At 37.8% G+C, this 27,276-nt stretch overlaps 1 protein-coding gene across 2 annotated transcripts; it reads right to left on the reverse strand.

Moving 5' to 3' along the window:
- Positions 1-1,723: 1,723 nt before the first annotated feature.
- LOC112557279 (GRB10-interacting GYF protein 2-like) lies at positions 1,724-26,761 on the reverse strand. 2 transcript variants are annotated; one of them, XM_025227035.1, is made up of 22 exons: positions 26,705-26,761; positions 24,165-24,248; positions 23,675-23,776; positions 21,677-21,741; positions 19,557-19,786; positions 17,575-17,805; positions 17,190-17,314; positions 16,746-16,843; positions 16,400-16,570; positions 15,270-15,502; positions 14,277-14,388; positions 13,684-13,761; positions 13,086-13,193; positions 12,239-12,342; positions 11,830-11,971; positions 10,539-10,732; positions 10,056-10,158; positions 9,281-9,380; positions 8,757-8,803; positions 7,874-7,996; positions 7,298-7,490; positions 1,724-3,031 (listed from the first exon to the last, which is right to left on the reverse strand). In XM_025227035.1, exons 2-22 carry the CDS (start codon positions 24,169-24,171, stop codon positions 3,024-3,026), a joined length of 2,574 nt encoding a protein of 857 aa, XP_025082820.1. In that variant the 5' UTR covers positions 24,172-24,248; positions 26,705-26,761; the 3' UTR covers positions 1,724-3,023. The 2 variants fall into 2 exon arrangements, with proteins under 2 accessions (XP_025082820.1, XP_025082819.1); XM_025227034.1 differs by having other exon boundaries at positions 1,724-7,490.
- Positions 26,762-27,276: the final 515 nt, after the last annotated feature.

Genomic DNA, 27,276 nt, shown 5'->3' on the forward strand with positions numbered 1-27,276 from the left:
CGGCGGATCTTTGGCGGAGCGTGTGGGGATGGGGCACGTGGGTTTAGGGATGGGATCGATGTCTTGTGACGCCGCAGGTGTTGTCTATTTTGTTTGTGCTCTTTTTTCTGTTTATCTTTGCCGAGTCTGTTTTGGTAGTGTACTGTAATGGTACCCTTTTTTGCTGCTGCCACTTTGTCTGGTCCACCGTGGTGGTGTATGGATTAATTTTTACTCTGGATTTTAGACGGTTTGGTACCCCTTTCCTATTGGTGTATATAATAATTTTTGTTGTTATCCAGTTAGAATCTTTTGACTATCTTGTCAGTCTAGAGTTTGGGTAGTTAGTCGCTACTGATAATACTAATGAAAGCGTATTGTGCCATATTTCTTTGGGAGGGGTGAGGCAGGTATTAAGGTTTAGCCCCGTCTATATTTGTCTAGGAAATGTTTTAGTTCTTTCATTTTTAGTTTGTTTTCCTTACACTCCAGTAGCACTTTTGCTATTATCATCGTGTTGAGCTTTTAAGGCTGACTGCCTCTCATCATCGTGCGAAAAACTTCAGACTGACCATCAGTAGCACCACTAAAATGTCATGCTCCAACCTACCCTGGATAAGACGGTTGATGAGACTGTCAAAAAAAGTGAACACGAAGCTGAGGTAGACTTGCTTCAGTCAGTGCTGCCTTTGTTACCACCAAGCAATAAGTAATTAGTCATTGTTGTGGGGGTGGACACGGAGAGATGTGGCCACTCATGCCTGCCTTGGACGATAGTAACACCACTGGCGTCAGGGGTGGCGAGAAGAGACGTCTGCCCAAAGCTCCTGGTGGGATGGTGCTTCAGGAGATGGAGATACCACTAGCACCAGTGTCACGATCTCCAGCTACATGAGAATCAACTTTACTTCTCCCACTGCGCAGGCGCAGGCTCTTTGTATAATCCACACACTGCTGAAGCAGTTTAGCTGGAACCACAAACTTGTATTACTGGACTGCTGGCCAACAAATTTTTTTCCCAGTTAACTACTAAAACGAGGCAGGTGTGTACAATACTTCCGGTTTAGTCACGTTCGTTGTATTGGCTTGCCGAGACTTAACATCAGAGAGCTTCGCAAGAAGATAAGCACCTCCATGTGATGTTCCACTGCCATTGTCTATGAACCTTGACACGGAAGTCCCGAGGCAGACTAGTGTTCCCAACACCTGCCTCCTCCTGTTGAATGTCCAAGCAAGATGGGTGGGGCGCGTTGTCTGCCAAAACAGCTTCTTATCTTTAGAGAACTGTGGCAGGACGTTAGCTGATGGAGCGGTATAAGGATTTCCTCAGCATTGACCGCCTGGACTGGTGTAGCAACTTCACCAAAGGGGCTTGTGAAGCGGAAGGTACGCATGTTTCAAGGGCAGAAAGAGAACTCGAGCCTACAAGTACCATGCCATTCCATATGGGAGAACATTTCTAGCATGGACTGGCCTCACCAGCTGCCTGCGGATAGAACCACAGCCTCCTAAAATAAATTCTTAAAGTTATTGTCATTATCAACCCTCAACGAACAAACATATAAATGTATGATCATCATGGCAATGAAAAGGCTTTTCAGCAGAAAATGTATAGTTGTAAACACACGATTTGGTAATTTTTGTAAATTACATCACATGAATTGCATTTCATAGCTGCCTCCTTTATTATTATGTGCGTAATACCAAACCCTGTTCAATCACATCACACAAAGAAGATTCTAAATGTGTGAAAATAACTTGGCACTTTATTGTTTACACATGCAAAAAAAAACAAACTTGCATTTGAACACTTTAAGTATAACATTTTCACAATCTTTTTGCCAGATAATGTCATGGGAATCCATGCCACCTCAAAGATGCATCACCACCCTTCTCCCTACATCCCCCTCCCACTCCAACCACACACACACACCCCTTGAATTTTCACGATAAAAATTCATGGAAAGACTGATAAATGACTCTTACAGTCTACATATACACTAGCAAACATGCAAGTCCCATCATCCAAGAATGCAGCCAGCCACAAATACTGATACTCGGTAACCATGCCAACTTTAACATTGTCCTTTAAACTTCATTTTAAAGTTATTATATGGTGAATCCTAATTTTGCTTTGGTACCATAGTATACCAAACTACTTAATCTTAAAAACTGTCTCTGAAAAAAATGGCAACCAAACCATCCTTACTGAGCTGGCTACTGTAGACATTTCAAACCATCATGACTGCATACACTTACAAATGCATACAATAACAAAATCTGTAATTTTAGCTGATTTAGCATGGCAGCATCTGTGGAAAAAAAATCCCCAAACACTAGCACTACCACCCATTCATACTATATACATTCATGCTTGTGTTTTTTCTCAAATCACAACTCATTATTTGTCAGGTTTAAAACACAACTGTCATACTCAAAACGCTTAAAATCTTTAAGGAAAACAAACCAAGTAAAAACAAAAAAGAAAACCCTGGGATGCTGCAATCAATTCTACACCTCAGGTACTGGCATTCATACATGCACAAGGCTGTTTAGTTTTTAATCCGATGGCAGCATGTGACCACTCTTATGCATGCAATCAAAAAGTATCAAGAATTTAAATATTAAAGCATAAAATTAAAAAAAAATGCATAGAAATCTTATTTCTTCAGCAGGAGCTTCTTCCGTCCATGCTACTAACAAACTATTCCACTACCAAGCTATGTTGTGCAGTTTTCTTTGCTAAATGTCACTTTAATAGCAATTTTTGGTATTTTTTCATGAATGACAGCTGCATTATATTCACATAAAACTTTTTAACAGCTTAAAAAAAAAGTTATACTCTTTTAATCAGACTGGAGATAATGGGCAGTCAACTTCACTTAGTTCATTTATCAAATGTAAAGTGTGTGAACTATAGGTACAATGACCAGTTGGTACACATTTTTAAAAAACAGACATAAAAACATCACAGCCACAGCATTCCAGCAAACATCAGGGCATCCAGGTGCCATAGCAAGGTAGCTCTGTAAAAGCCTGCCTGCTTAACCATCTGCACACATAATTCACAAACAGAAATGTTCCTCTGTAAAAGCCTGTCTGCTTTACCATCCTACAACCATCTGCACACATAGTTCACAGACTAAAAGAACGCAGCAACAATTGAACCAGTAAACTAACTCAACTAAGACAAGCTGACAGTAACGGACGCAATCTGCAAAAACTGAATGAGAGAGAAAAATCTAAAGAAATAAAAGCAGAAGCTGGAAGAGACAGTATGAGACCAGCTCTCTTGCAGTGTTCAGGTCACAGAGGAAGAAGTATATGTAGAAAATCAAATGATACATATTTCAGAAAGACAGAGACCATAAGCATGAAAATACAGGAAAATGGAGGTGCTGACTTTTTATGTACAGTTTATCACAGAACAGTTGTGTGGTTGGGCTGCTGTAGCATCTGTAAAACAGACAATATCCTCATTATCTTTAAAGTTGATACCATCAGGACATTGTACTAGGGCAAAAATGTATGCAAGAATATTGTCACCTCCTTTGTTAAAGGTAAATGTAGATCTGTTAACTGAAAAAATTCTCTTATATGCTATAGGTAGGCGATGTATCCAAGGTGCATACATACGGAGAGCCACAGAAACATTCACCACATGAGCACAAATGTATACACATTTTCAATTAGACACAAGAATGTAAACAACGTATACACAAGTGTGCACACACCCTGAATCAAGACATTCGTTCTTGCATGAATATAAACATCTGCACAGAGATCTGCCCAGGTACCACTGTCAAATCAACACCAAGATCTGACAAACTTAATTCATTTAGGACCTCAGGTTGTGATTACTAATTGTTAATCATCTTACTGGCAACATTGTCTCACCATGCTGTTTTAGGCTTATCACTCTCTGAAAATTCAAATTTTAATCACAGCAGTACTAAACCATGCAAAAAGTCATGTTTTACACCTGACCAAAACTGCTATCATTAATGAAAAATTACATTCAGGCACACTATCATCCAGGCTAAAAACCATTTTTGTCAATGCTAAATAGCATTAGTATTAAAAAGGGGGTAAACCCTTGGTTTGTGATGGTGGCCAAAGGGAAAGGATATAATATGTGAAAGGAAGGATAGTTGTGTGGTAGTGTCATGAGCAGCACAGACTGTAAGTGTCAGCACCTAAGGCAACATATTGGCTTGTGTGTAGCCAGTCGATCTGTCATACACCTATATCTCACAAATGAAAATACCCAGCCCCAGCATTAAAGGCCTAGTGGGGTGCAAATTTTCAAATGACGGGGTAAAGCTTACATGGCTCAGATGGTATTTACCAAAGATGAGTCAATGTCCTCATTCTCATTCTTGAAATAAATGTGTATAATCACTATGCACATACACACTCCAGTAAGGTGACCAGACGTCCCGCATTAGGCGGGACAGTCTTGCTTTTGACCTTGTGTCCCACCTGCTCATCGGGCTGGACGCCCAATGTCCCGCTTTCTGGCAAAGTCCATCAAATGTCCCGGTTGTCTTTAAAAATCTGAATACCGTCGTATGCTGCTTCGCATCCGGCAAAGTCAGAGGAAAGGCCCCCCCCACAGCGCCCCCCCCCCTTTTTTCGGCGTTCTTTGACGGTGACGACACCATCATCGGCACGTGTCCCGCTTTTGCCCCCAAAACGTCTGGTCACCTTACACTCCAGTTATCTAGACCACCCATGAATAAGCTCATGCTATCATAGTTTCAGCAAATAGGAGCATATGTTAATTAGAAATATCAGTGTACAAATGTGGTGTCATGAGTTTGACCTTTTTCTGTGTATGGTCATGTTTATGGATCACACCAGAAAGGGTTCTCACCTCAGTTCCGACACCTCTATAACAAAATTTAATGGAGATGCTTTCGTTAAGATCCAATACTTCTCTTCAGCCAATGCATTTTGCACAATACACAATGCACATGCCGCAATAATAAATTCCTCCTCATTGTCTGCTAGTTCTTCTGTAATTGTTACTCCTCAGTTTCTGTAATTATCAGCTGGTAGCAGGCTACATGCATCCTGGCCAAAAAGGTAGCAACTGTATTCATACCAGCTGAAAAGCCTTTGTGGAATGGTCCACATACTGGCTGAAAAGCCTTTCTGGCATGATCCACAGGGTTTTCTCTGGAAAATGGAATGTGGGGTATTTACCTAAATTTTCAAATATCTTGCAAACTGAAAAAAATTCAAAGCTTTTTCCAGTCATTAAAAACAAAAAAATCCTGCACTCCATTTCAAGTGTTAGACTGAAGCTGTGCCTAGGTCAATTTCCTAGCATAAACATTTAGACACAAACTTTAACCCCCAAAATTAAGGATATATATATATTGACTAAGTCGTGTTGCTGGCCACTATGCCTGAAAATTTAGAACGAAATGCAATGTTTGATTTCCTTTCATATTTCAAATCAGATATAAATCTAATATGCACTCCCTGTAAAATGGTAATCTCTGACCTATTAACAAGTGAAGCCCATAGGGTTGCCAGGAAGCAGGAAAGTACACAATTGTCAGGAAAAATGAATGGTATATTACCTACTAATGACATCCTTTCCTTAACAATATGACTACTAGCCCTGATTAACACTGATCTTTCTTGTAACTAGTTTGTGGTAGGGGATAGGTAACAGGCTTGATAGCAAAACAACTTAAACATTGTAGTATTGGAAATATTGCAACATGTAAAATATTACTGACGCCAAAGGCACATCACTTTTGGTGCTATTGTTGCGAACATATGCTGTACTGGAGAGGTACAGGAAATGGTATGTAGTTTCAGATTAACACATACAGTGAGGTACTTGGGAATATTCCTGTGCTCTCCTTCGCTACAAATTGCATGGCAGCTAGAGTACTGGTGACAAAATATGGATATGGAATTTTTCTCTGCTCATTAGCATTTATTGGTGTTTACCAAATGAAAGATTTGCTGCCAGAATAGGATAATTGATGAGCAGAATTATAGGTCAAACCAAACTTTAAAAGAGCACTGCCATGTTGTCATACAAATAAAAATATGCCTGAGAAGTATTGGACTATATCCAGTAACTCAAAATTACTTATATCCATGCAGAACACATTAACAATAGATCATCCACATCATGAAAGAGGCCAACAGATATTCTGTCAAGTGATTCAGTTTTGCAATGCAATCTGCCAGCTGTTACATACCATAGCTAAGTGTTCACCAAGCATCTTAATGCAAGGGAAACACAAGTGTGATGAAAATGTGTTTTCTACTTCCTGTGTACACTCTGCTTCTAGTTTAGAACCTGTTCACATTTGGCTCTCTTCCTGTTTCAACCATCCAATTCCCAACTGCTTACATTGCTGGTTCACAGAACACCTAAAAAGACTTTTCTTGGGTTTTATCTGCTGTGTACACTACCTAAATATCCCCTTTACTGAGATGCTAGTGTATGCATGTCAACTGCCCTGCTTTTTCTACATTACATAAACAGTGTGCTTCATCTCTGAATCTCAAAAACCTTTCCAAGGACATTATCGCCATAGTGCTGCATTTTCATATACCTGGGTTGTTAAAAAGTTGAAAAACATCTTTACCTGCGCTTTCAAATCAGTCCAGCCCTTCCCAGTGAATTTATGCCCACCCATTAATTATATTCATGATGTACAACAATGTCACCACACTTTTTCAAAGGTTTTTCTCATATCATGTATACGATTTTAGCTCTTTTCAATGACAACCATACCTCAAATAGTGTTCCTACCCACATTTTCCTCTCATGCAATCTCACATGCATCATTACTAATCAACACAAGTACAAGATTTGCATGTACAGCACTTGTGCGATGATCAGCAGCATGGCAGAAGCATCAATAAAAAGAATGAGGAAAGATGACCAAGTTTTCCATCAACAAATGACCCCTACACAATGCCAGACTTCCAATACTTGATCACTTAAAACTAGAGCTCCCCTAATGAAGATTTACCGGTTTAAGATTTTGTATCATCCTTCATGCACTCTTCCATCAGCTGTCGTGCACCTTTAATCAAGCTGTTATACCTGAGGCACTTTTCACCTTGTTCCAAACTTTAGCTCATTCACCAGAGGCATCCTGGCTTTACACAGGCTTCTCTCCATGAACACACTTCAGCTGTCTCTCCTCCCTCAGCATCCACCCTTCAGATCTTATTTCTGCATTCTCACCCCCCCTCCTCTTTCTCACATAAACATACTGCTGATCATCCATGCATCTTCTAATCGTGTCATTCATTCAATCAAGGCTTGCAATTTCACCAGCATTTTTTCTGTTTGGGTCCTTTTCCACAGTGAAGCTCAAAAGATTGCTGCCATCCATTTTTTGCATTTTCTTCTTCTTTTTGTTTTTCGCTTTACTACCGTCACCATGGTTCTGTTCCAGAGGAGCTTGCTGAGGCAGGCGACGAGCTTCACGAGGAGTAACTGCTGGTGCTGGACCCCATATGCTCTCCTGGTTAAACAGACTTTTCTTACTTCCTCTTCCATATGTTTTAAATCAAAATCTTAAGTTTCCTGCTTTATAAATCATCTTTTACATCAACAAAATCTGATTTGACAGAATATAAGTTCTGTTACATAAGCATTTATTGCTGAAATAAGATATTAAACATGGACAAAAGGCTTCCTAATAATGAAAAAAAAATAAACCTCAATTTCTTAATTCACTTTTTACCAGATGCTTTCTCTTGAACGATACATTTTCTACGAAGCTTTATCCGATATTGCTTTTGAAGCATTAAATTCAGAAAAATTAAATTTAGTTCATGGTCTAATTCTATTGTTGTCAACAAAAATTGCAACTGAAAAATCTAAGTGGGTGGGGTAAGATGTTACCTCTTCCTGTCGTTTTTCCATTCGAGCCTTATTTTTGAACTGGCTGCGCTTCTCAAGAAACTGCTTAGCAAACTCTTTGGCATCTTTACCTTCTCCGAGGTAGTTGCGAACATAGTCATGAACCTGCATAGCAAAACACACTTTTAACCCTTCTTTAACACTTTCATTCTAGCACAAAAATATGAAGCAACACTTTGTCAATCTTAAAACATTAAAAAGTTAGTGAGAATTAGCATTACTCTTAGAAACTACAGACATAGAATTATTATCAAAAACATTATTATACAAGTTAAAAAATAGAAGTTTTGGTTCATTTCTCAAGTCACAACTGTAATAATAAACCTCTACTAGGAGCAATAGCTGCTTACAAAATTCAGAAAAAGTTTTTCCTTCTCTTTTTAACCTGAGACCTCATATTTGTGTATGCATGTATTTGCAAGCTGTTTAACATTTTATCAACAACTTTTCTATCATCTCCATGTGTTGCAATTCTTGGTAAATATACTATGTTTAAAGCGTCTTCTTTGGGGAACAGGCATGAAATAACTCATCTCACCCATCATGATCTTCAAGATTCTAAATACCTAACCACTGGAAGATCTGAGAAAAGTTCAAGTGTCTGCATCTACAGATTGCTCACCAATGCTCTGATAAGTATTTTACATAAGTATCACCTAATTATTGCATAAATATAAAAAAAAGTGTTAATGTAAACTGGATGGACCTGTGGCGACTCTAAGAGACTGCTAAATTCTTATGAAGTATAGGCCTTTAAGTGTAATGAAAAATAGGCATTAAAAAAAGGGGGGTGAGGGTATGGGTTGTTGTGAGGGGTTACTGAAAAATGTTGATCAAAAGATTCCTAAGACAAAACTACACTTACTTCATATGGAGATTCAACGGCTTGAAGGAAGGACACAAAAGTTTCAACTGAAAATTTCAAAAACAAAAAAATATATTTCAAGATGCTGTAAAAAGATAAATTTTATCAAAAGCCAAATTTTTTTGTAATCAGGGGCAGATGCACCTGGATTCAGTGGAAGCAAGGAAGCCTGGAAGCCAGGACTGCTAATTCTATTCATTAGGACAATAATTCATTTAAATTGCTGTAGCCTTCAAGCTCCTAACAGTCAAGTGAACTGGTAACGGTAATGAAATCAAACAATTATTTTAACAGATTGCCTCTCTTGCATGTGCATATGTACAAAATCTGGCAAATAATTATTATTAATAGAATCAAACTATGTTATTTCTTTCTTGCTGTTAATCTGTTTCTATGTATGGAAAAGTCTAAATATTATGCTAAAGAAAAAACTGTAAATTCTCTTAAAATCTTCAGTCATCAGTGTTTGCCTTTCCCTTTATCTAATTTCCCACCACCACCGCACAAACAAAACACAAACGTACTGTCGACAGTGACATCCATGCCCTGTAAGAAAGCTTCACACCACACAGTGAAGTCATCTTTTTTCTGTGCAGGCTGTTGAAATAATCGTTGCACAGCTTCCTGAAAAAGATCAAGAAAAACATTTCCAGAGAAGTCAAATTGGGCAGTTTCTTTACTTTGTATGAATGTTATGAGTGTATAGTGTTACCAAGTTCTTTTGTCTGTATTGAATGAGTTTAGTTGAGTTATTTGAAGTGGACTGGTATTGTTTAAAAAAAAGTGCATTTCTTAAAGAGCTTTGAATGCCGCTTAGCAGGATGAATGCAAATTTGATGCAAATCATAAAAACAACAAATAAAAAAATGGCCGACCAGGTGTATTGGATGGGATAGTGTGAGACAGCGCTCAAATACTATAGGTAAGGCTAATCACAGACGTCTGGCCTCCTTTAAACAGTTGGGGATTCAACTTTAAAGCAGAATTGGCAGAAAGTTAAGCGGGACATCTCATAGGGTGTGAGTGACTGACATCAGTAACTCTGGCCAGCTCTAAGTCAGTACTAACTCATATTGGAGATATGACGGTTACTAATTTTATGAGACCACCTTGCACACCAATCATTTTTAACAACCATAAACACTAGATTCACAGTGCAGGCATAATATGACATTTAGTATACGCCTGTTCCTCATGACTCTAAAGCTGAAAGCAAACCATCAACCTGCTGGAACAATTGACATTTACATTTTGAGACATTTCATTTTTATGCCGAGCGCAAATACGTTCAAAGCATACCTCTTCTTTCATAGCTTTTGTGGGCTGTGGTTTATTGTTAGACTGGCTCTTGCTGCTGGACTTCCGATTAATCAGTGCGGGAAAATCTGAAGACTGGGAGGTGCTGCATGATACAAGTGAAATGTGAATCTGAATACATCGATTCTGACATAAAAACAAAATAAAAACATAAAAACAAAATCAGCATGCTTCGCTTTGTGGTGAATTCTTTCTGGGGCTTTTGTAAGTGCCCAGATATATGCCTGTAATTGCCTTGAATGTAATTTTTTTTTACTTATTTGTATATAATGAATGATAATTATTATCGTTTGTCCTGTGAGCAACAAAAACTATATGACAAACTACAGATCATTGTCAATCAAAACTTGCTATATACATTCCTTGCAAAACTTTATCTGTTCTCCGCTGAAAGATTGCTATTACTGTCCATCTAAATAAATGGCACGCTAAAAACAGCTGGTTAGGATGGTGTGCCAACCTTACCTTTCTTTCCCCGATTTCTTGGCCACTGATGCATTGCTTGAGACTGGTGTAGGCTGTGTGCTATTATAGCTGCTTCCCCACAGACTCATTGATGTTTCTGAACCCCAAACAGAGCCGCCACCCCAAGCAGCTGAACCAAGGTTAAATTTGGGCTCACCAGAACCCCAGACAGCTGCCATAGACAGGCCCATGTTCTGTGCAATGAATGAAGAATAACACATTACAACAGGATTTACACAGATATGATGAATTGGACATTACCAGATATCATCCACATAAGACAGAGGGAAGAAGGAACAAAGTTGATTATAAAATCTCTACAAATTTAATGGTGAAAATATCAAACTTTCACTGCACCCACAAAAGTCACATTCATATAAACAGTTTTTTTAATTTTGAGTGTGTGAATGTAAGCAATCTAAATTTCTCAGCAAAATGTAGATCTTTCTTTCAAGTAACTATTACAAAAATAATACTGAGTTTAATAAAATTATAAGCTTTTAAAATTATTTGTTTGGGCACCAATTTGGATCATTTCCATAGCAACCAATTGCATCAAGTCACAAATTTTGTTTTTTAAGTTTCAATCTATGGCAAATCAAATATTATATACATCTTGCAAATCTTAAATTTCAAGCCATGCCTGGCTTTAAGATAATAATAATTAGTAAGATAATTTTTTGCCATTCTCTCGATCTACACAGTGCTTTGTAAGTGTGAAGAAAGATCTGCAGCAACGAGTCACCTTCCTGTCAGCCAATCGCTTAGTGTGTTTTTTGTCTCATTAAAATCAACATCACTATTTGATTATCCCATTGGATAATAACAAAATTATGACAAGAATTGCATACTCATAAAACTATGCAGACAGATCTTATGTTTAATATTACAGAAAATGAAAATATAGACTAGAAGCTCTCCGATAAGGTATAATATGATGGGGTTCTGACAGAGATATAATAACATCATTTGAATTTCATCATTTTCCTACAGAAATCCTTCTGATCGCTGTAGGGTACCTTGGTTAAAACCTATTTTAAGACTAATTCTCACATCTATTTTATTACAACAATGTCTTTTTGTTTCATGACCAAGAAATTCATTCTCACAAAAGTGAAACAGCACAATGCTGACCCTAATCACTTTTCTGGGCCACCAAACAGATGTGCACGAGTTACGACTCATTTCGTGGTGGCAGGTCACATGTACACAGGGGATGTTTCACCTCCACCCAAACTTGGCAATAAAAAGAACCCAATCTTGAGCTAGTTTAAAGGGATAAAGAATTTACCTTGGTTTGCTGCTGCTGCTGCTGCTGCTGTTGGTGGTGCTGCTGTTGCTGTGTTATTTTCTCTTGTTCCTCTTGGAGTTGTTTGGCCTGCTCTTCCTGAATTTCTGCTAGTGTTTTAATTCTAGCAGACTGGGGCACAGCGCTGTAATTAATGGCCGTGAAAATTTAAGACATAATGCAAGCTAATGCATTACAGAGCAACAAAAACCCACACATTTTTCTTGAACTGTTCTATTGCCTACATGATACCCCTGCTTAAGGAAGATATGAATAAGCATTTAAAGCTAATATACAGAATGATGCACAGTATTTAAATGCTGCCTACAAAATTTCACAATTGTATTTCAGTTCAACTGCTCTCTTCTAAAAGGTTTTCCAGCCATGAGATTACAAATCCATGTTTACTTACGCACTGCTGGCCCAAGATTTTTGTTGCTGCTGCTGGTGCTGGTGCTGTAGTTGCTGTTGTGCCAACTGCTCAGCCTGCAGTCTCAGCATCTGCTGTCTCTTTAACTATAATATCAAGAAAAGCATCTGTCCTTACTGGCAGGTTCAACAAACACTGCTTGTGGTAGAAGTAATGTTTCCCCAGCACAAAACTTAATTTTTTTTTTTTCATATTTGAGTAGTTTCACTTTGCTGCTTCCATTTCCACCTTTGCAACATGACCTCTCTATGTTTGCTATGCAGTATGGTGGCTCTGCTCAGGATCTGCTCACCATCACTCAACAGACCTAAGTGGCAAGCCTTGTGAGCACTGCATCTATCTAGTTGTTCCCACCCAACACTCCTCCCAACCTACTAGTACTGGTAGGTCAGCATGTTCATCAACACTAGTCAAGGGATAAATGAATGCATTTACAAAATTACATGTTCCAAACCCAACACCACCACTCATGTATTTGCACAGTGTTGATGCAACCCACATAGCAACAGCATGAAAAATAAGATAAAAAAATTATTTATTCCTCTGAAACAAATCATTCTGATATCTCCTTCACTCAAGACCATGCATGTTTTGATTCTAATAAAACCGGTTGTATAATAATCAAAGATAATATGGCCAGTTGCAATCATACAAGTTGCACACTCATATTATCATATGCTCAGTATACATGCATCTCTGCTTGTGATTGTCTCTGTCTTCTTCAAACATATGTACAACACTTGTTCTCAAACACACAAACATACACAGAAGTCAGGAGCTCATCTACCTTTTACCCAAACAAGGAAATGAGGCAGTGAAGTTATCTTACTTCTAACTGCTGCTGTCTCTTTTGCTCCTCTTGTTGTATTTCTGTCAGTGACTGCTGTGGTCCCCCTGCCTGCTGCTGTTGCCTTGCCCAGTTGGCTGTAGGAGGTAGCTGTCAACATAAGCATATCCATCAATTCATATATCTCAGTTTCAGTCCCAGGCAATCACAAAAGATAAATGACTGCAGTGCCTGCATGTCTGGCACAGTGACTTGTCACAAGCACCATAACATATTATTATTGCACAATAAAGGCACTTAAAAATGACACTAACCTCTAACACATAGCAATCAGCACAAATATAAAAATCATACAGCTTCCAAACAGAGCTACTGAAACACGTGTTCAACTGCCTTGATATCATGATTTGTCAAGAGACTGTAACAAACTGCATTATAAAGGGTGGTCCCTTGTGTTTGAAAACATCCAACCTTAACCCCCCCACTATTAAAAAAAATTGATCTATTCACATAAAATAAAAATCACCAAAAAACCACACCCATTTCATGATGTACAATGGCAGTCATGACATTTGATAGCAGACTACTTTCTGATAGTGATCCAGCAAAAGGCAATGATCTGTGAGAACTAGCCTCTTACCTGAATATCAGCTAACTGCTCCCTCTGCTGCTGCTGTAGCCTTCTAAGTGCCTCTTGTTGCTGCTTCTGGAATTCTTGCTGCAAATATAGACATTAGACACAATCAGATGTTTTCTGGATGATAATTGGGGGGGGGGGGAGTAGTAATATATGCAGTGATGAAGGCACTTTATTCATGGTGCAACATTTCTCAACTGTGATGACAAGAAGTTTGATAAGTCTAGCAATCCAGTCACATTACTTCTTTGAATGCTTAGACAACAACTCCAGAGGCTCTTACAAAGTCTGCTGTGTGCTGCAGACACTGTAATGATCTGAGGATCTTTTCTTTCATCAGTGTTTAGTTTCTGATGGGTTGAACAGTCCTGCAGGAAGTGGGCTACTGTTGAGGATTTGAAGCAAGAATGTAAAGAATGTGAAACTTGGTAAAAATGTGATGTACGAGTCTGGAGTGACTCATTATTCTTTGATTGATAATGATTCTTTGTCAGTTATGCAAATAATTTTCACCTTTCTATTCTGAACCATGCTTACTGCATATGATCATATGAATGCACAAGAGATTTTGACGACAAGTTGCTTACACATTATACCTGTTTTTTCTGGATCTCCATTTGCTGCCGTTGCCGTTCAGCCTCTTCCTGTTGCCGCATTTCTTCCTGCCTCTTGAGTTCCTGTAATGCCAGTTCCTCGTCTGCCTTCCGACTGCATGAGAGGCATTCTTTATTCCTATGCTATATTGTTTATGCTTAAATTAAAGTTTCTATTGTAAGCCACAATTTATACATCCCTTTCAGATCAACAAATCTGTTAGAAAGCCACACTACTTGACACTCAAACCACCCAAAGAAGCAATGTTCTCAGCACACACCAAATTTCAAAAACTATGATCAGAAAGTAAGTAGCAAATATAAAAACATAGCTAAACCTGTTTACCCTCAGGATGACCAACCTTTTATCTTGAGAAAACTAATTCCAAGGTAGTTCTTATTCCATGTTTATTTAATCATTTGTAGACAAGCAAACAAAAATGAAAGGTGATTTCTGTTTTCCTTCAAGTTTAATGTTCCTATTACTATACTGGATTTTAGTTATTTTGTTTCTGCAATAACTGTAATCCCCGGCAATGCAAAAATCCAGAAGGGTAGCTTCAATTACGCATGAGAGCATCAGGAGTTGTTTACAGCTACTATGGAATTAGACTGTTGACTGTGAAACTAAGGTCATACAAATGTATGGAGTTCTAGTAGCGCAAACAATGTTGTTTGAACACAAATGAGAGAAGACATAAAGCAAAGGCAAAATGCAAAAATATATATATTAAAAAAACAAAGCAATGAAAAAAATAAGGACCTAAAAAAAAGGAAGTGTAATGACAACAAAAGAATTTCATCTGCCACAACGGCCGACAAAAGCTTCCAGTTACAAAAAAAGATCATAAAATGTGCACAAAAAGTAGTCCTACAAGTCTCCACACCTTAAAGTTCTAGAGACACTGAGGCTACTCTAGATATTACATAGCAAAGTGAATGCTTATCATTATCAAGTACAAATAATAGTTTTGTAACAACAGATGACAGCCATACCGAAGCTCCTCTTGTTTTCGCTTGTCCTCCTGCCACCGAACTTCTTCTAACCGCTTCTTTTCTTCTTCTTTTCTTCTTTGTTCTTCATGAAGTCTCTTTTTTTCTTCCTCTTCTGCCCATCTACGCTTTTCAGCCTCTTCCAATTCCCTTCTCTTCTGTTCTTCCTCATGTTGTCTACGCACCTCCTCTAGTCGTTGCCTTTCTTCATGTTGTCTACGTGCCTCCTCTAATCGCTGTCAACAGATTAAGACTTCTGGAGCTTTTTGAAGGACAATATGGGAATAAGCAAATACAAAAATCTTTCTTTCAAGAATCTTTAACATACTACGCCCACCACTCCACTTTATTAAATTTCATGGAATGTCTCCCTGGGAAGAGATAACTTTTAAACACTGATGATGCACTTCTGCAAGTTGAATTTAATTTTTGAAGCATGCAGCAATAGCAGCAATAGTGACAATGTATTCCTTTGATTTAACAGAACAGAAACACAGACTTTTCATGAATGATTTACCACTTTTATACATTCTTTAGAAATCCTGAACATTACAGTGCATGCAGCAATATTAGAACGTGCATTAACTGCAAGTGACAAGTTTTCTGTAAGACTATGCTAAAACAATCCTACTGTGTAAAGCTCACTTCTTAAAAAGTTACAGCAAATCAAATATAAATTGCTATGATTTATAATCCTCCCAATTTCTGTGATGCAGAAATAATGATCTACATGATAAACATAGACTTTCTAGTATTTTTAGTATTTCACTGAATTTCAAAGAATTTTGTGGATACATGCATTATTGAGACAATGGTCTAAATGACATTCATGAATTTTATAGCATTTCAATGACTTATAGATACATGCACCATCAACAAAATCAACAGACGAAAAAAAAAAAACTTTTAAATTATAACTCAGTCTTCATAGGATTCGTTTATGTCTAATTAAATATGAAAAATCTGATTAAGTTTGTTGTAAATTATTTCACTTTTATCAAACAAAACTTAAAGGACATGAAATCTTTCAGCTGATACATCCAAACACTAACCCTAACCTTTATGTAACAAAGCGCAGCAGAAAATATAAGTCTCTTTTCACAATAATGGTACTACTAAAAGCTTTGTCAAACCTGCAGCTCCATCTGTTTCTGCCTCTCTAGTTCTTCCTTTTCCCTCAGCACCTGCTCCCGTTCTCTTTGCAGTTCTTCCTGCTGTCGTCTAAGCTCCTCTTGCTGCTTCTGAATCTCTTCTTGACGTCTCCGCTCTTCTTCTGCCAGTCTTGCCAACTCCGTTTCTTTTTCCTAAAACACATTTAGCAACCACTTAAACCATAATATAGTCTGCTAAAGCAGTGGTTCTCAAAGAGTGGTCCGCGGACATTTTTTTTAATGATCAAGCTATCAGATATAAGGCAAAGATGAAAACTGTAATTTTCTAAACAATAATAAAAATTAAAAAAAAACATCATTTTCTCACCTGTCGAAGTTTTTCGATGTCAGCTATATCAGCTTTAGGTAGAGAGGACGCACCATCATTTTCCAAGTCCCACACACTCCCTGGCTGTGACCATGCCCCTGTAAAAAAACAAATGTGTGCTATAGCACTACAACAGCTTTTGTTTAAATCAAGATGTCAAAAATGATGTTCACCACCTGGCACAAAAACTGGTGCCACACAGGCCACACACCCCCCGTCAGGAATAAAGGAGTTAACAGTCATAGTTGCTCATCTGTGTTGGTGAACTATTTGAGAGAACGTACATCAAGAGACATGATTTTCCATTTGAATCCAGCCATATCGCTGATTCCCTGGAGAATCATCCTTTGTGTAAAATGAAAATAGTTTGAAAGATAACACTTGAAATGTAGATATGACAAAACATTTTTCCTCTTATTTCCACCAACACCTCAAAATGCATACCTGCTGTGGAAACTGTGCCCCATATAGAAGTCATGTCGCCTTGTCGTTCTGTGGATGCTGCTGGTTGAGAAATAGACCGCTGAAAACTGGGAGATGGCAAGGACAGATCCATGTCTGTGCTAGGTCTACACACGGCAAAGAGGACCAAGTTAATTATCGGCTCTGATTTATACTCTTCATCAGCAAAACAGCTTTTTGCTGTTATTCTCTTAACAAAATCATCATCTTCAGATATTTTCAGTTTCATTTTTTGCTGACAATTTTTATTTCATGTTACATATATTAGGTTTACACATGAATCAAAGTTCTTGTCAGTCTTCTAACTTCTAGCAACCTCAGCCATCCAAAAGTTTATTTCAATGTTACGTGTGATTACAACACTTACTGCTGGGAATGGACATGCTGAGATATAGGCTGGACTGGAATTGTGGCTTGTGGTTGACCCTGTGACACCTGGAGTTGCTGTGCTTGCTGCAGTTGCTGAACCTGGTGAAGCAGGAGAGGATGTGACTGCAGGATTTGTAAGTTCAGGTGCTGCTGCTGCACTGGATCCAATGTTTTAAAACCCTCTTGTTCTTGTAGCTGCAGATGTGCCAGTGCTTGCATCTGTATCTGCCTGCATAAGATGAATATACAAGTACGCACAAATAACAAATGTGCAACAATACTGGTTAAGAAAAATTTTCTTCCAGAGATCATGCAAGTTTTTCTGTGATTTAACTTTTTTTCAACTGCTGTTGTTTGCAGTTTATACATTTGTTAGACACAGAATCAAATAGACAATATGCTAACCCTTAACACGGTGGATACGTTTCAGCTGCCTGCGGACGGTAAAACGGCTAGAATAAAGTTGGACGTTCCCGCCGCCCAGGGACGCAACACTGCAGTAACCAGTTAAGGGTAAGCCTGTGCGTAAATGAACGAATACATAAGGGAGAAAACATGGGAACCTTTAAGACTTGTTCCTCCAATGATTACTTCCCTTTAAAGGGTGAAAAGGTCAATCGGGTGTTACCTCGTGTAAATTCCACTCTATGTTTTGTTTATTTGAGCGCCATAGACATTCGTTGGGGGGTTACTCGATTTCACGTGGATTTGTACTCAAACAACAGAAATGAGAAGAAAACAGTATGAAATATTTAAATTCTAATGTATATTCTAATAAAATATGATCATGTTTGGTCCTTTATGCTTGTATATATTATGTAAAAATGTTTTTCTTAATTTCTGACATGTGGCCTTCCACTCAGGTTGATTTCTTTGCCCCATACAGTTACTATCTTTGATGTGAGTTTACTACAAATCAGAACCTATAATTCTTGAAATTAACACCAGGGCTTCTGATAAGGCTAAATTCTTTGGGGTCCCATGGACCCTTTCTTCAGATTTTTAAGTTGTTCTTCGTCCATATTTGAATGGGACCCCATCGACGAAAATTGAAGGGGTCCTCTGAACTTTTAATGCATACTGTAAGCAATTTTTTGCATAAGCAGAAGCCCTGAACACCCTGCAAATGTTTTTAAAATGCTCTTTTAAATGGCGTATCACATATATTTGTCTTTTTTGCAGTTTAACAGATATAATTTCTTTTTTAAAACACCGGTGAAAATTTGCTTCGCGGGCACTCTGTGCTCCGTAGTGATTTGTTTTTGCGAAGCTGTACCTTCTTAGCGTACCGATAATATTATTAAATGCATCAATCTGAATTTTTTTTTTGGACAAGAACAATGTTTATTCATTTCAAGTTTATATGCGGTTATCAACGTGTGATTCCTGGAGATGTAGCTTGTGCTAGCATGATATATCCTGTGCAACCCTGTGTGAAAATTTGTAAAAAATTCAATTACACCTAATTTGCTTTGGACAAATAAGTGACTGTTCATGCAGGATTCAAATGTAAACACTTTTGTTTCACACAGTTTGATCTCTTATTATTAGTTGAAAATTTTTTTCTATCTCTTACAGTTAATTTTTTATGATTTTTTTTAAATTGGTGAATTTCCATGTGTACGAGGGGAATCTGACCTCGTTGAACCCGGGCGTATCGAATAAGTTAAAAATTATATTAGCTAAAAAACTCAATATTTCCCCAAGCTATGCCATTCAACACACCACATGATAATTCTTTTTGTGTGTTTGTGTGCGTGGTGGGGCGGGGGGACAAACTTTTATCAGTCTTTCTCCTCCTCACAATCTGTCAATCAACATTCTCTCCAGCTTCAGATATCCAGTTCAAAAATTTTGTTGGACATATGGTCCCACACTTAAAGCCTCAAACATTTTCCCCCAACACCCCAACATGACCGGAGAAGGTGTGACAGTAGGTAGGGGAATATCTTGCTTTACAAGGCAAAAGGCAAAACCCACCTGACCAGCTGTTGCTGAAGGAGTTGGTTGCGAAGCAGAAGATGCTGTTGCACCAGCAATTGATCTGGCCCTATTCCTGGTCCCTGAGGCAGTGTCAGATTTGATGTGTGAGTAGAGGTGACAACAGGCAATGCAGGCTGAAGTGGGGCCATAGATGTGATTTCAGGCAGGTGCAAGGGAAGTGGCTGGGCAACAGTTTCTGTGGGCTCCGATATCACCAAAGGAGAGTGCTTGCAAGACATTCAATGATTGTGTTAAACATAACATTACAAAGTACAAAATTAAAAGAAAACTCTGTCATCCCCTCAAACCCCACTGCTGTATTCAAAGCACAATATAAATGGCATATAAAATACTTTTTTTTCTTATACTAACAGACTTTTCATGGAAAGATAAAAAGATATATACATTTATGTCCATACCTACTATCAGTCTTTCAACATAGTTCTTACACTTGCTGTCTGATTGTAGTGTGGGTGGGGGTGGTTGATTTGAATGCATTTCTTTAGGGATTCCGAACATTCTTTTTCTCTCTAACTTTACAACCCTTCATTAAAAATTCTTAAAGGGCAACACGAGTGCAATGTTTTTTCTTTATCATCAGGTTAAGTTTCTCTTAAACCAAATAATTCCCAAAATATGAGTACATAACTATGCTTAATTTTCAAGATACAAGTCTTCACACATCGGCATTCTCACCTGCCAGTAGGAAAGAAGAAAATCACTCTCTATAATGGAGAGTTCTGTTGTGTATAAGTAGTATTTGTAACAGCGATTCCAGCAAATCTATGCATGTCTTCAAGTTAGATGAAGAAACATCGCTCAGATTATGGTGTTCAAGAAACGATTCACCCCCCACTCCAGAAAATGAAACGGCTGATTTTGGAATACAGGCCTAAAGATTTGAACTCTATTTAGATGCTCTGACTGAAGTTGAAAAAATAAAAAGGTCCAAAATGGAGTTCACTTTACAGACTGGTAAGAAAATCTTCTCCTGATCAAAATTTAATGGGAAACAATCACGATCATTGCACTTTACACTGTATTATTATTATTATTGTCTATTAAGCGGATGCATTTGAGTTAATTTTTCCACGTATTATTGTTAATAAAATATAAACACAATTCAAATGTGTGTTTATCTACGATAAACTCGTGTAACATTTTCATTAGAAGGTTATTTCTAGCATAGCAATTTTATTTTTTAGTTACAACTGCTGATAATGACTTTCTTACCACTCAAAATAACATAAAAGTTTTACACATATTCACTGATGTAAAAACATATTTCTTCCTCCTTTAACTGCATGCAAAATTTAATCGCATGTGTTCCTGTTTACGGTCCTCATACGTTTGTTTGTCACCCTCAATTCTTCTTTTTAGCTGTTGTGAGCATGCACATCAACGGTGCCCTCACTGTCAGTTTTGTGCTGGTTAGGGATAGAACTGATGTGTTTGTGAGTGCATCACAATGTTACTTGTAGGCCAGAAAGGTGTAGAAAGTATCGATGCTGCTTATCTGGTGCTTGATCTTTGTTTTTGCTTGACCTTTGTTTCTTACCAGCAATCATAGCTGGTTTTAACAGCTCATACTTTTGTATAGTTGGCACTGCTGTAGGAAGATTTCTTCGCTTTACTGAAAGTTCAAGACTTGCATGTACTGTATAAGTGACAGGATAACCATCGCTTTTGAAATATTTTAAGCAAATTCTTGATTACAGTGTGGGGACGAAGTTCACACAGAACGTTTAAACAAAACAGAGATCTAGATTTCACTGGCATTTGTAGACATTATCTACACTATATTTAGAAATACTACCCTTTCATCACTTTCTGTTTTCTCAAAAAATTAAGGTGTGATCAAGAAAAAAGCATTAAACATTTTTCACGTCTCTTCGTCATAAAATAGCACCAGAATATGTTTTTTGTAATACTTTATGCTCTATTTCCAGAGATTTTTTTCCTGAGCACTCTTGTTGCCCTTTAAAGTAGGTTTATACTTTTTAGAACAAAAAGAGAAAAGTTAAAAAATATATATCTATAAAACCCTATTTAACATATGAAATGATCACAGTGGAAATAATATTTTGTGTTTCAAAGAACTTCACTATCTAACTTACTACAACAGGAGGTGGTGCAGCACCAGGCAAGAAAGGAACACGTCCCCACCTCTTGATGAGCTCTCCTGAAAACAACAAAAACTCTCTTCACATACAGATAACATGCATATCAAAAGCTCAGGGGATAAACATTTTATACTAATTCTGGAAAGGTGGGCATATTTAATATATTTGGTAAATATCAGCAACAAAAATATACTTGTTTGTTATCTTACTTAAAGTTGTGATCTGAACCTGTAATTTGCAAGCCCAGCAAAACTCTGTTCATAATGGTAAATAATGTCACAACAGTTTAGCCATTCCATGCATCCAAACAACAGCTGCAGTCAAAGTGATGAATTCCTTAAAAGATCTTCAGTTTGTCCAATATGTGTTTGGTGTCCACAAAGACAGACGTTGACTCCCATATCACCATAAATGTACATCTGAAAACCACTGTTGCATGTGCAAAACCTTGCGGTGGGTAGCTAACAGAACAAATCTAGACTTTTTAGCCACATACAACAAACATTAAGTAAATTTTCAGTTTTCTATTCCTCCATGTGCATACCTTTTCCGCAGACTGTAATTTGTAAAGTTTGTTAACATAGGTTTGATGACCTCACAGGCAAAAAAGAAGCCTATTTCTGTTTTGGTTGCTAAATGAGGGGATTATTTTTTAAAGAAAGGCACCAGTTCTGGTTTCTCTATATTGCCACTAGGCCCACATATCTGCATAGGGTTTATATTTTAAAATTTTCTTTTTTGGCTAGCCCACCTTTGGAACCTATTTCTTCCACCTATGCTAAATACCCTTTGTTTTCCATTCATTTTATTCAACTCACTTCACATCCTCTTTTGATGGCCAAATCACACGTCTGCATTGGATTTTATTAGATTTCCAACTGCAGTATGATTTACTGTCCCAGCTTCTCTAGGGAAAAAAAAGGGTTTTGCAACCTACGGTTTACTTCAGTCTGCTATTTTTGAATGTACATGTTCTACACTAGCCACTAAACTTCACAAGTAGTTAGCCACTGCTGAAATTGTGCAAGCTACTCTTTTCCACTGCACACACAACAATTACCAAAAGCAAAAAATTAGCTGAACCCTGAACAAACACAAGATCGCTTTTACATTTTAGCCTCATTATTGTCTGGCACCTTAAATTTTTATTGTATCATTTTTCTGCTGAATTCTGTTACCGCACTCTATGTCTTCTTCTGCTAGGTTGGAACTGTAATGTGTTTAGGGCAAAACCAGCTTTATTTCTGAGGTAGAGGGGCATTTTCATGTCTCCTAAAATCCTGCAAAACTTATTTTCCCAACTGCAAACATTGCTTTAAAAAAATGCCTTTTAACCCTCTTTTTTATTTTTCAATGTATTGATGTCATTATTTTCTTTTTAATTTACTTAAATTGTCTTCACTAAAAGTAAAATTTGATGCTATGATTGTTTTGTATTGACAGAGCACACCTTATTACACTAGCGCCCCCCCCCAAAAAAAAAAACCATATTGCAATTGGTATATGCTAGCCTTTTGCAGGCTGACATTGTACTTGTTACAGTTTCTGAGCATAGTGCTACAAATACAGGAAGTTTACAGGGAAAACTATAGTGTTGGTAAATAAGAAATGTACTCTTCAGGTTCTAGGAAAAGACTATCACCAGTTGGCCTCATATATACCAAGGTGACCAGCTGTTTGATCAACGATGGATCATTTAAGAAAGTATGAAAACTTATTCCTTCTTAATTATTTTCTATGCATTCTTATACACTTTCTAGATATATTTTCAGTACAACTCGTAGTGCAGGAGCAGACTGAAGGAAAACCATTTGCCTTGTTTTTGCACAGAGAAAGATTTGAACTGGAAAAGAGTCTTTTGAAAATGACTTGTGTCACCACTCACCATAATATTTTTGATGCTAAAATTTACGGAAAATCACAAAATACATGTAACCAACATATAAATCCATCCTTTGAAATGGATAATATGTTGAAAATGTCAATCCTCACCTAATGGCTGAAACTGCTGGTCACACCTTCGCTTCACTAGCAGGTTCATTGTGAAATAGCCAGCGCTGAACCACTGGGCCATTTCTTCTGCACTGAATGGTCCTGCAGATCCAAATGTATTGTTTAGTCCTTTGGTGGAAATACTGTCTAGCTCTTCTACATAATGTGAGCATTTTCATTACTGACATAATTGTTTTAAAATACACATATCAGACAAATTTCTAATGCCCTTGAGAAACTTTTTCTTACAAAAATATTTCTCATACCTTCAGACTATAATAGTTTACTGCAAAGTGCATGTAATTTTAACATTTTTTGTGACATTTATTTAATAACCAGCAAAGAAAAAAATTCAAGATGCACATTTCTTTTAACTTCTGCTGTTTTACGAGCATTTATTCTTACACAAAACCAGAGATCATACGAAATAATCCATCTTAAACAATAACTGCATGGCAACATCTTCCCCAGACTTTAAAGGTTAACCCACCTTGCATTTCTCCCTGAGGGTCAGTGTAGAACCATTTCAGTGCTTCTTCATTCCTGGTGCTAGTTCTGTGCTTTCTTCAGGTTTCTGAAAAAATAAGCTTTTTCAAATACCTATGAAGTTCTATTCCACTCATCAAAATTAGGAAATAAAAAGAACAGAGATACAGTCAAATCTTGCTACTATGCCACCCCGGTACTATGCCACTCTCGGTATTATGCCACCTTTGCTCGGTCCCGACTATAAATTAAAAAAAAAATTTACTATGCCACCCCCTACTCTCGCTACTATGCCACTTTTGTGTGACTGTTAAAAGACACAAGTTGTAAAATTCCGCGCAGTGCTCGATTATTATACTGTATGGTAGTGTGGGGCATCGCAGTTAGGGGATGGAACATAGCACGCACACAGGGAGGGTGGAGGCTGGCAATGTGGGGGTCGGGTGGTCGCTGGCCGGGTGACAGCCACGTGACAGAGGGAAGGTGTGAGGGGGTCGACTAGCGACAGGATGCAGGTGCGCGGATGTGGTTGGGAGGGGTGGAGGATGAAGAGGTGAGGGGGAGAATGAGAGGAGACAGCTAGCGAAGCCCACGATTCTTGAGAGCTTTGGACCAGACCTGGGCAAAGGCCTCCTGTCTCTGACCGGCCCACCCGCCACTATATATACTATACATATAGTATTGGGTAAAACTGAGTTAACTATATTAGTCCGGCCCTCTAAAACCATCCCAATTTCTCATGCGGCCCCTTGGGAAAATTAATTGCCCACCCCAGCTTTGGACTGATGGGTAACTTGAACAAATAAAGCCGTTTTTACGAACCCTCACTACTATGCCACTCTCGCTACTATGCCACTTTGCTCGGTCCCGGTAGGTGGCATAGTAGCAAGATTTGACTGTATATTAGATTGTAGAAAAAGTCATGATATTTTTTATAATTCCTCTTCCATAGAAGGACCTGTCTTTATCAGTGAAAAATTGAACAAGATGCTCAATAACAGCCTCATCTCAACTGAAGGTTATACCATATAAGGAGTTTTGAAGTGAGCGAAGCAAGTCAAAGTCTAATGGCGCAAAGTCAGGCAAGTATGGTGGGTGTGACAACATATCCCATCCAAGCTCCAATAACTTTTGACAGGTGATCAAACTTGTGTTGTGTAGTCTCATGTTGTCATAATGGAACATGACTCTTTTATAATTAATGAGGGCTGGACGTTTCTGGATGATGGGTTCATTCAAGCTGTCCAATTGACGACAGTACACATTCAAATTGTTTGGTTCTTTGGTAGGAACTTGAAAAACATGGCACCCTTTAAAACCCACACATTGAGAGCATAACCTTTCTCTAGAGGATGTCTGCTTTAAGGCAAATCATCACAATGTTATCAAGACAGTTTGCGCACCACATTGTTGTAAACAATCCACTTCTCATCATTAAATATCAGCCTTCAAAAAGAGGATGTAATGAGCATATCGCAGATGTTTATACACTCCATCATGTGAATGTCTTTGAGTTCATAGGGAACCCAAATATTGAGTCTGCTTATGTATCCCAGCTTATTCAGATACAATAAAGCATAATGATGAAATAATAAAAGCATTTATATTCAGGTACTGCTCACTCATTTATTCATCCCTTGACTGATACTTGCTAATAACCCTCTTTGCTAGTCTGCCAGTACTGGTCATCAGCGTGAAGGGGTAGGTGCTGGACTGATGTAGCAGGTGATAAGGCTCACCAGTAGGTCTTTTCTGCGTGACTAAGTCAGCCCTACATGGCTGCTTGGTTTAAACGCTTTTTAACAAAAAAGCATGCTCGCTCGTTTTCTTTCAACTTTAAAGAAAATTTACAAGTTCAGTTCTATGCTAAGCATAAGACCACTGGCAGATGTTTGTGTTTAGCTATATTAAAGAACAAGTGCTGTTCCATACTGAATGCAGAATAGAGGTTAAACAGAATTTATGGCATTTTCCAAACCCTGATTAATATTTTTCATATCTGCTTTATAAATCTCAACATCCAAAAAACAACATCTACATTATAAAGAACTGCAACATCCCCAACCAGTCCATTCTGTTCTTTGTACACATCACATCAGCTTCTATAGCTGTAGCCTTAAGATTATTACTAAAAAAAAATATATTAATAATTCTATTTTTAAAAAAATCATGCTTTATAGAAAACAAAATTTACATGAAAATCTCCCAATAATGCATCCAAGCTTATTATAATAAAGATTTCTGTTTGGTTGACAGACATTTTTTAAATATTTTTCTTCTACTACAGGGCGCTTTACAGGGCGCACCCCCCGTAACTCCACAACTGCTCAACTACTTAACATGTCAATCTTACAGCCACAATAAACATCACAGTCATAACACCCAACCAAATAATAGTGTGCCAATGTTTCTGGTTCTGTACATGATGCTAAATAATTACACTGATCTCATGTTTTCAGATACTGTAAACCTTCACATAGAAGTATAACAGACCAAAGATGCTCTATTACATCCTTCACATCCAACCAATGCTTCCACACTCACCTCGCCAAGAGCATCTGTCAAAAGAACCGCTAAATCTTCTGCTGGTTCATGGACAGCCTCCTCACCACCAGTATTGGCAGCAGTGACTTCAAGAGGCATAGACACAGCTTCTGTATGTTGGGGTGGAGCTGAGGTGGGCTGCGTTTCTGAGATCGATAATGGGGTGTTCAAGTCCTTGAATTTGCGAGGGGATTCAGCTAGTCCATTTAAGGGTGCTGCTCTGTCTGTTATACTTGACTTCTTTACTGCTGCTTCTTCTTTTGTGCAGCTATCATTTTCTTTTTTATTTTGAGATTTTATCTGGAGAAAAAAAATATCAGTTATTTGTAATGCTAAAAGGACTGATCAGAAATGAACTGTCCACAATCTAAGTTATGTGGTCTCTATACCTTTTATTTTTAATTGATATTTAAGCACTATATGTATATAACATTTTCTAGAATGAAAAACTTACACATGACAATCTGATACAATCACAAATGTTACTGTTTTAGCTCCAAAGATTTTCTTACAAACTAATTTGACCATATAATCCTCTTAAAGAAAAAACATTTTATATTAATTCTTTTTCT

This window comes from Pomacea canaliculata, linkage group LG2 (assembly GCF_003073045.1).
Source record: "Pomacea canaliculata isolate SZHN2017 linkage group LG2, ASM307304v1, whole genome shotgun sequence".
NCBI lineage: Eukaryota > Metazoa > Mollusca > Gastropoda > Architaenioglossa > Ampullariidae > Pomacea > Pomacea canaliculata.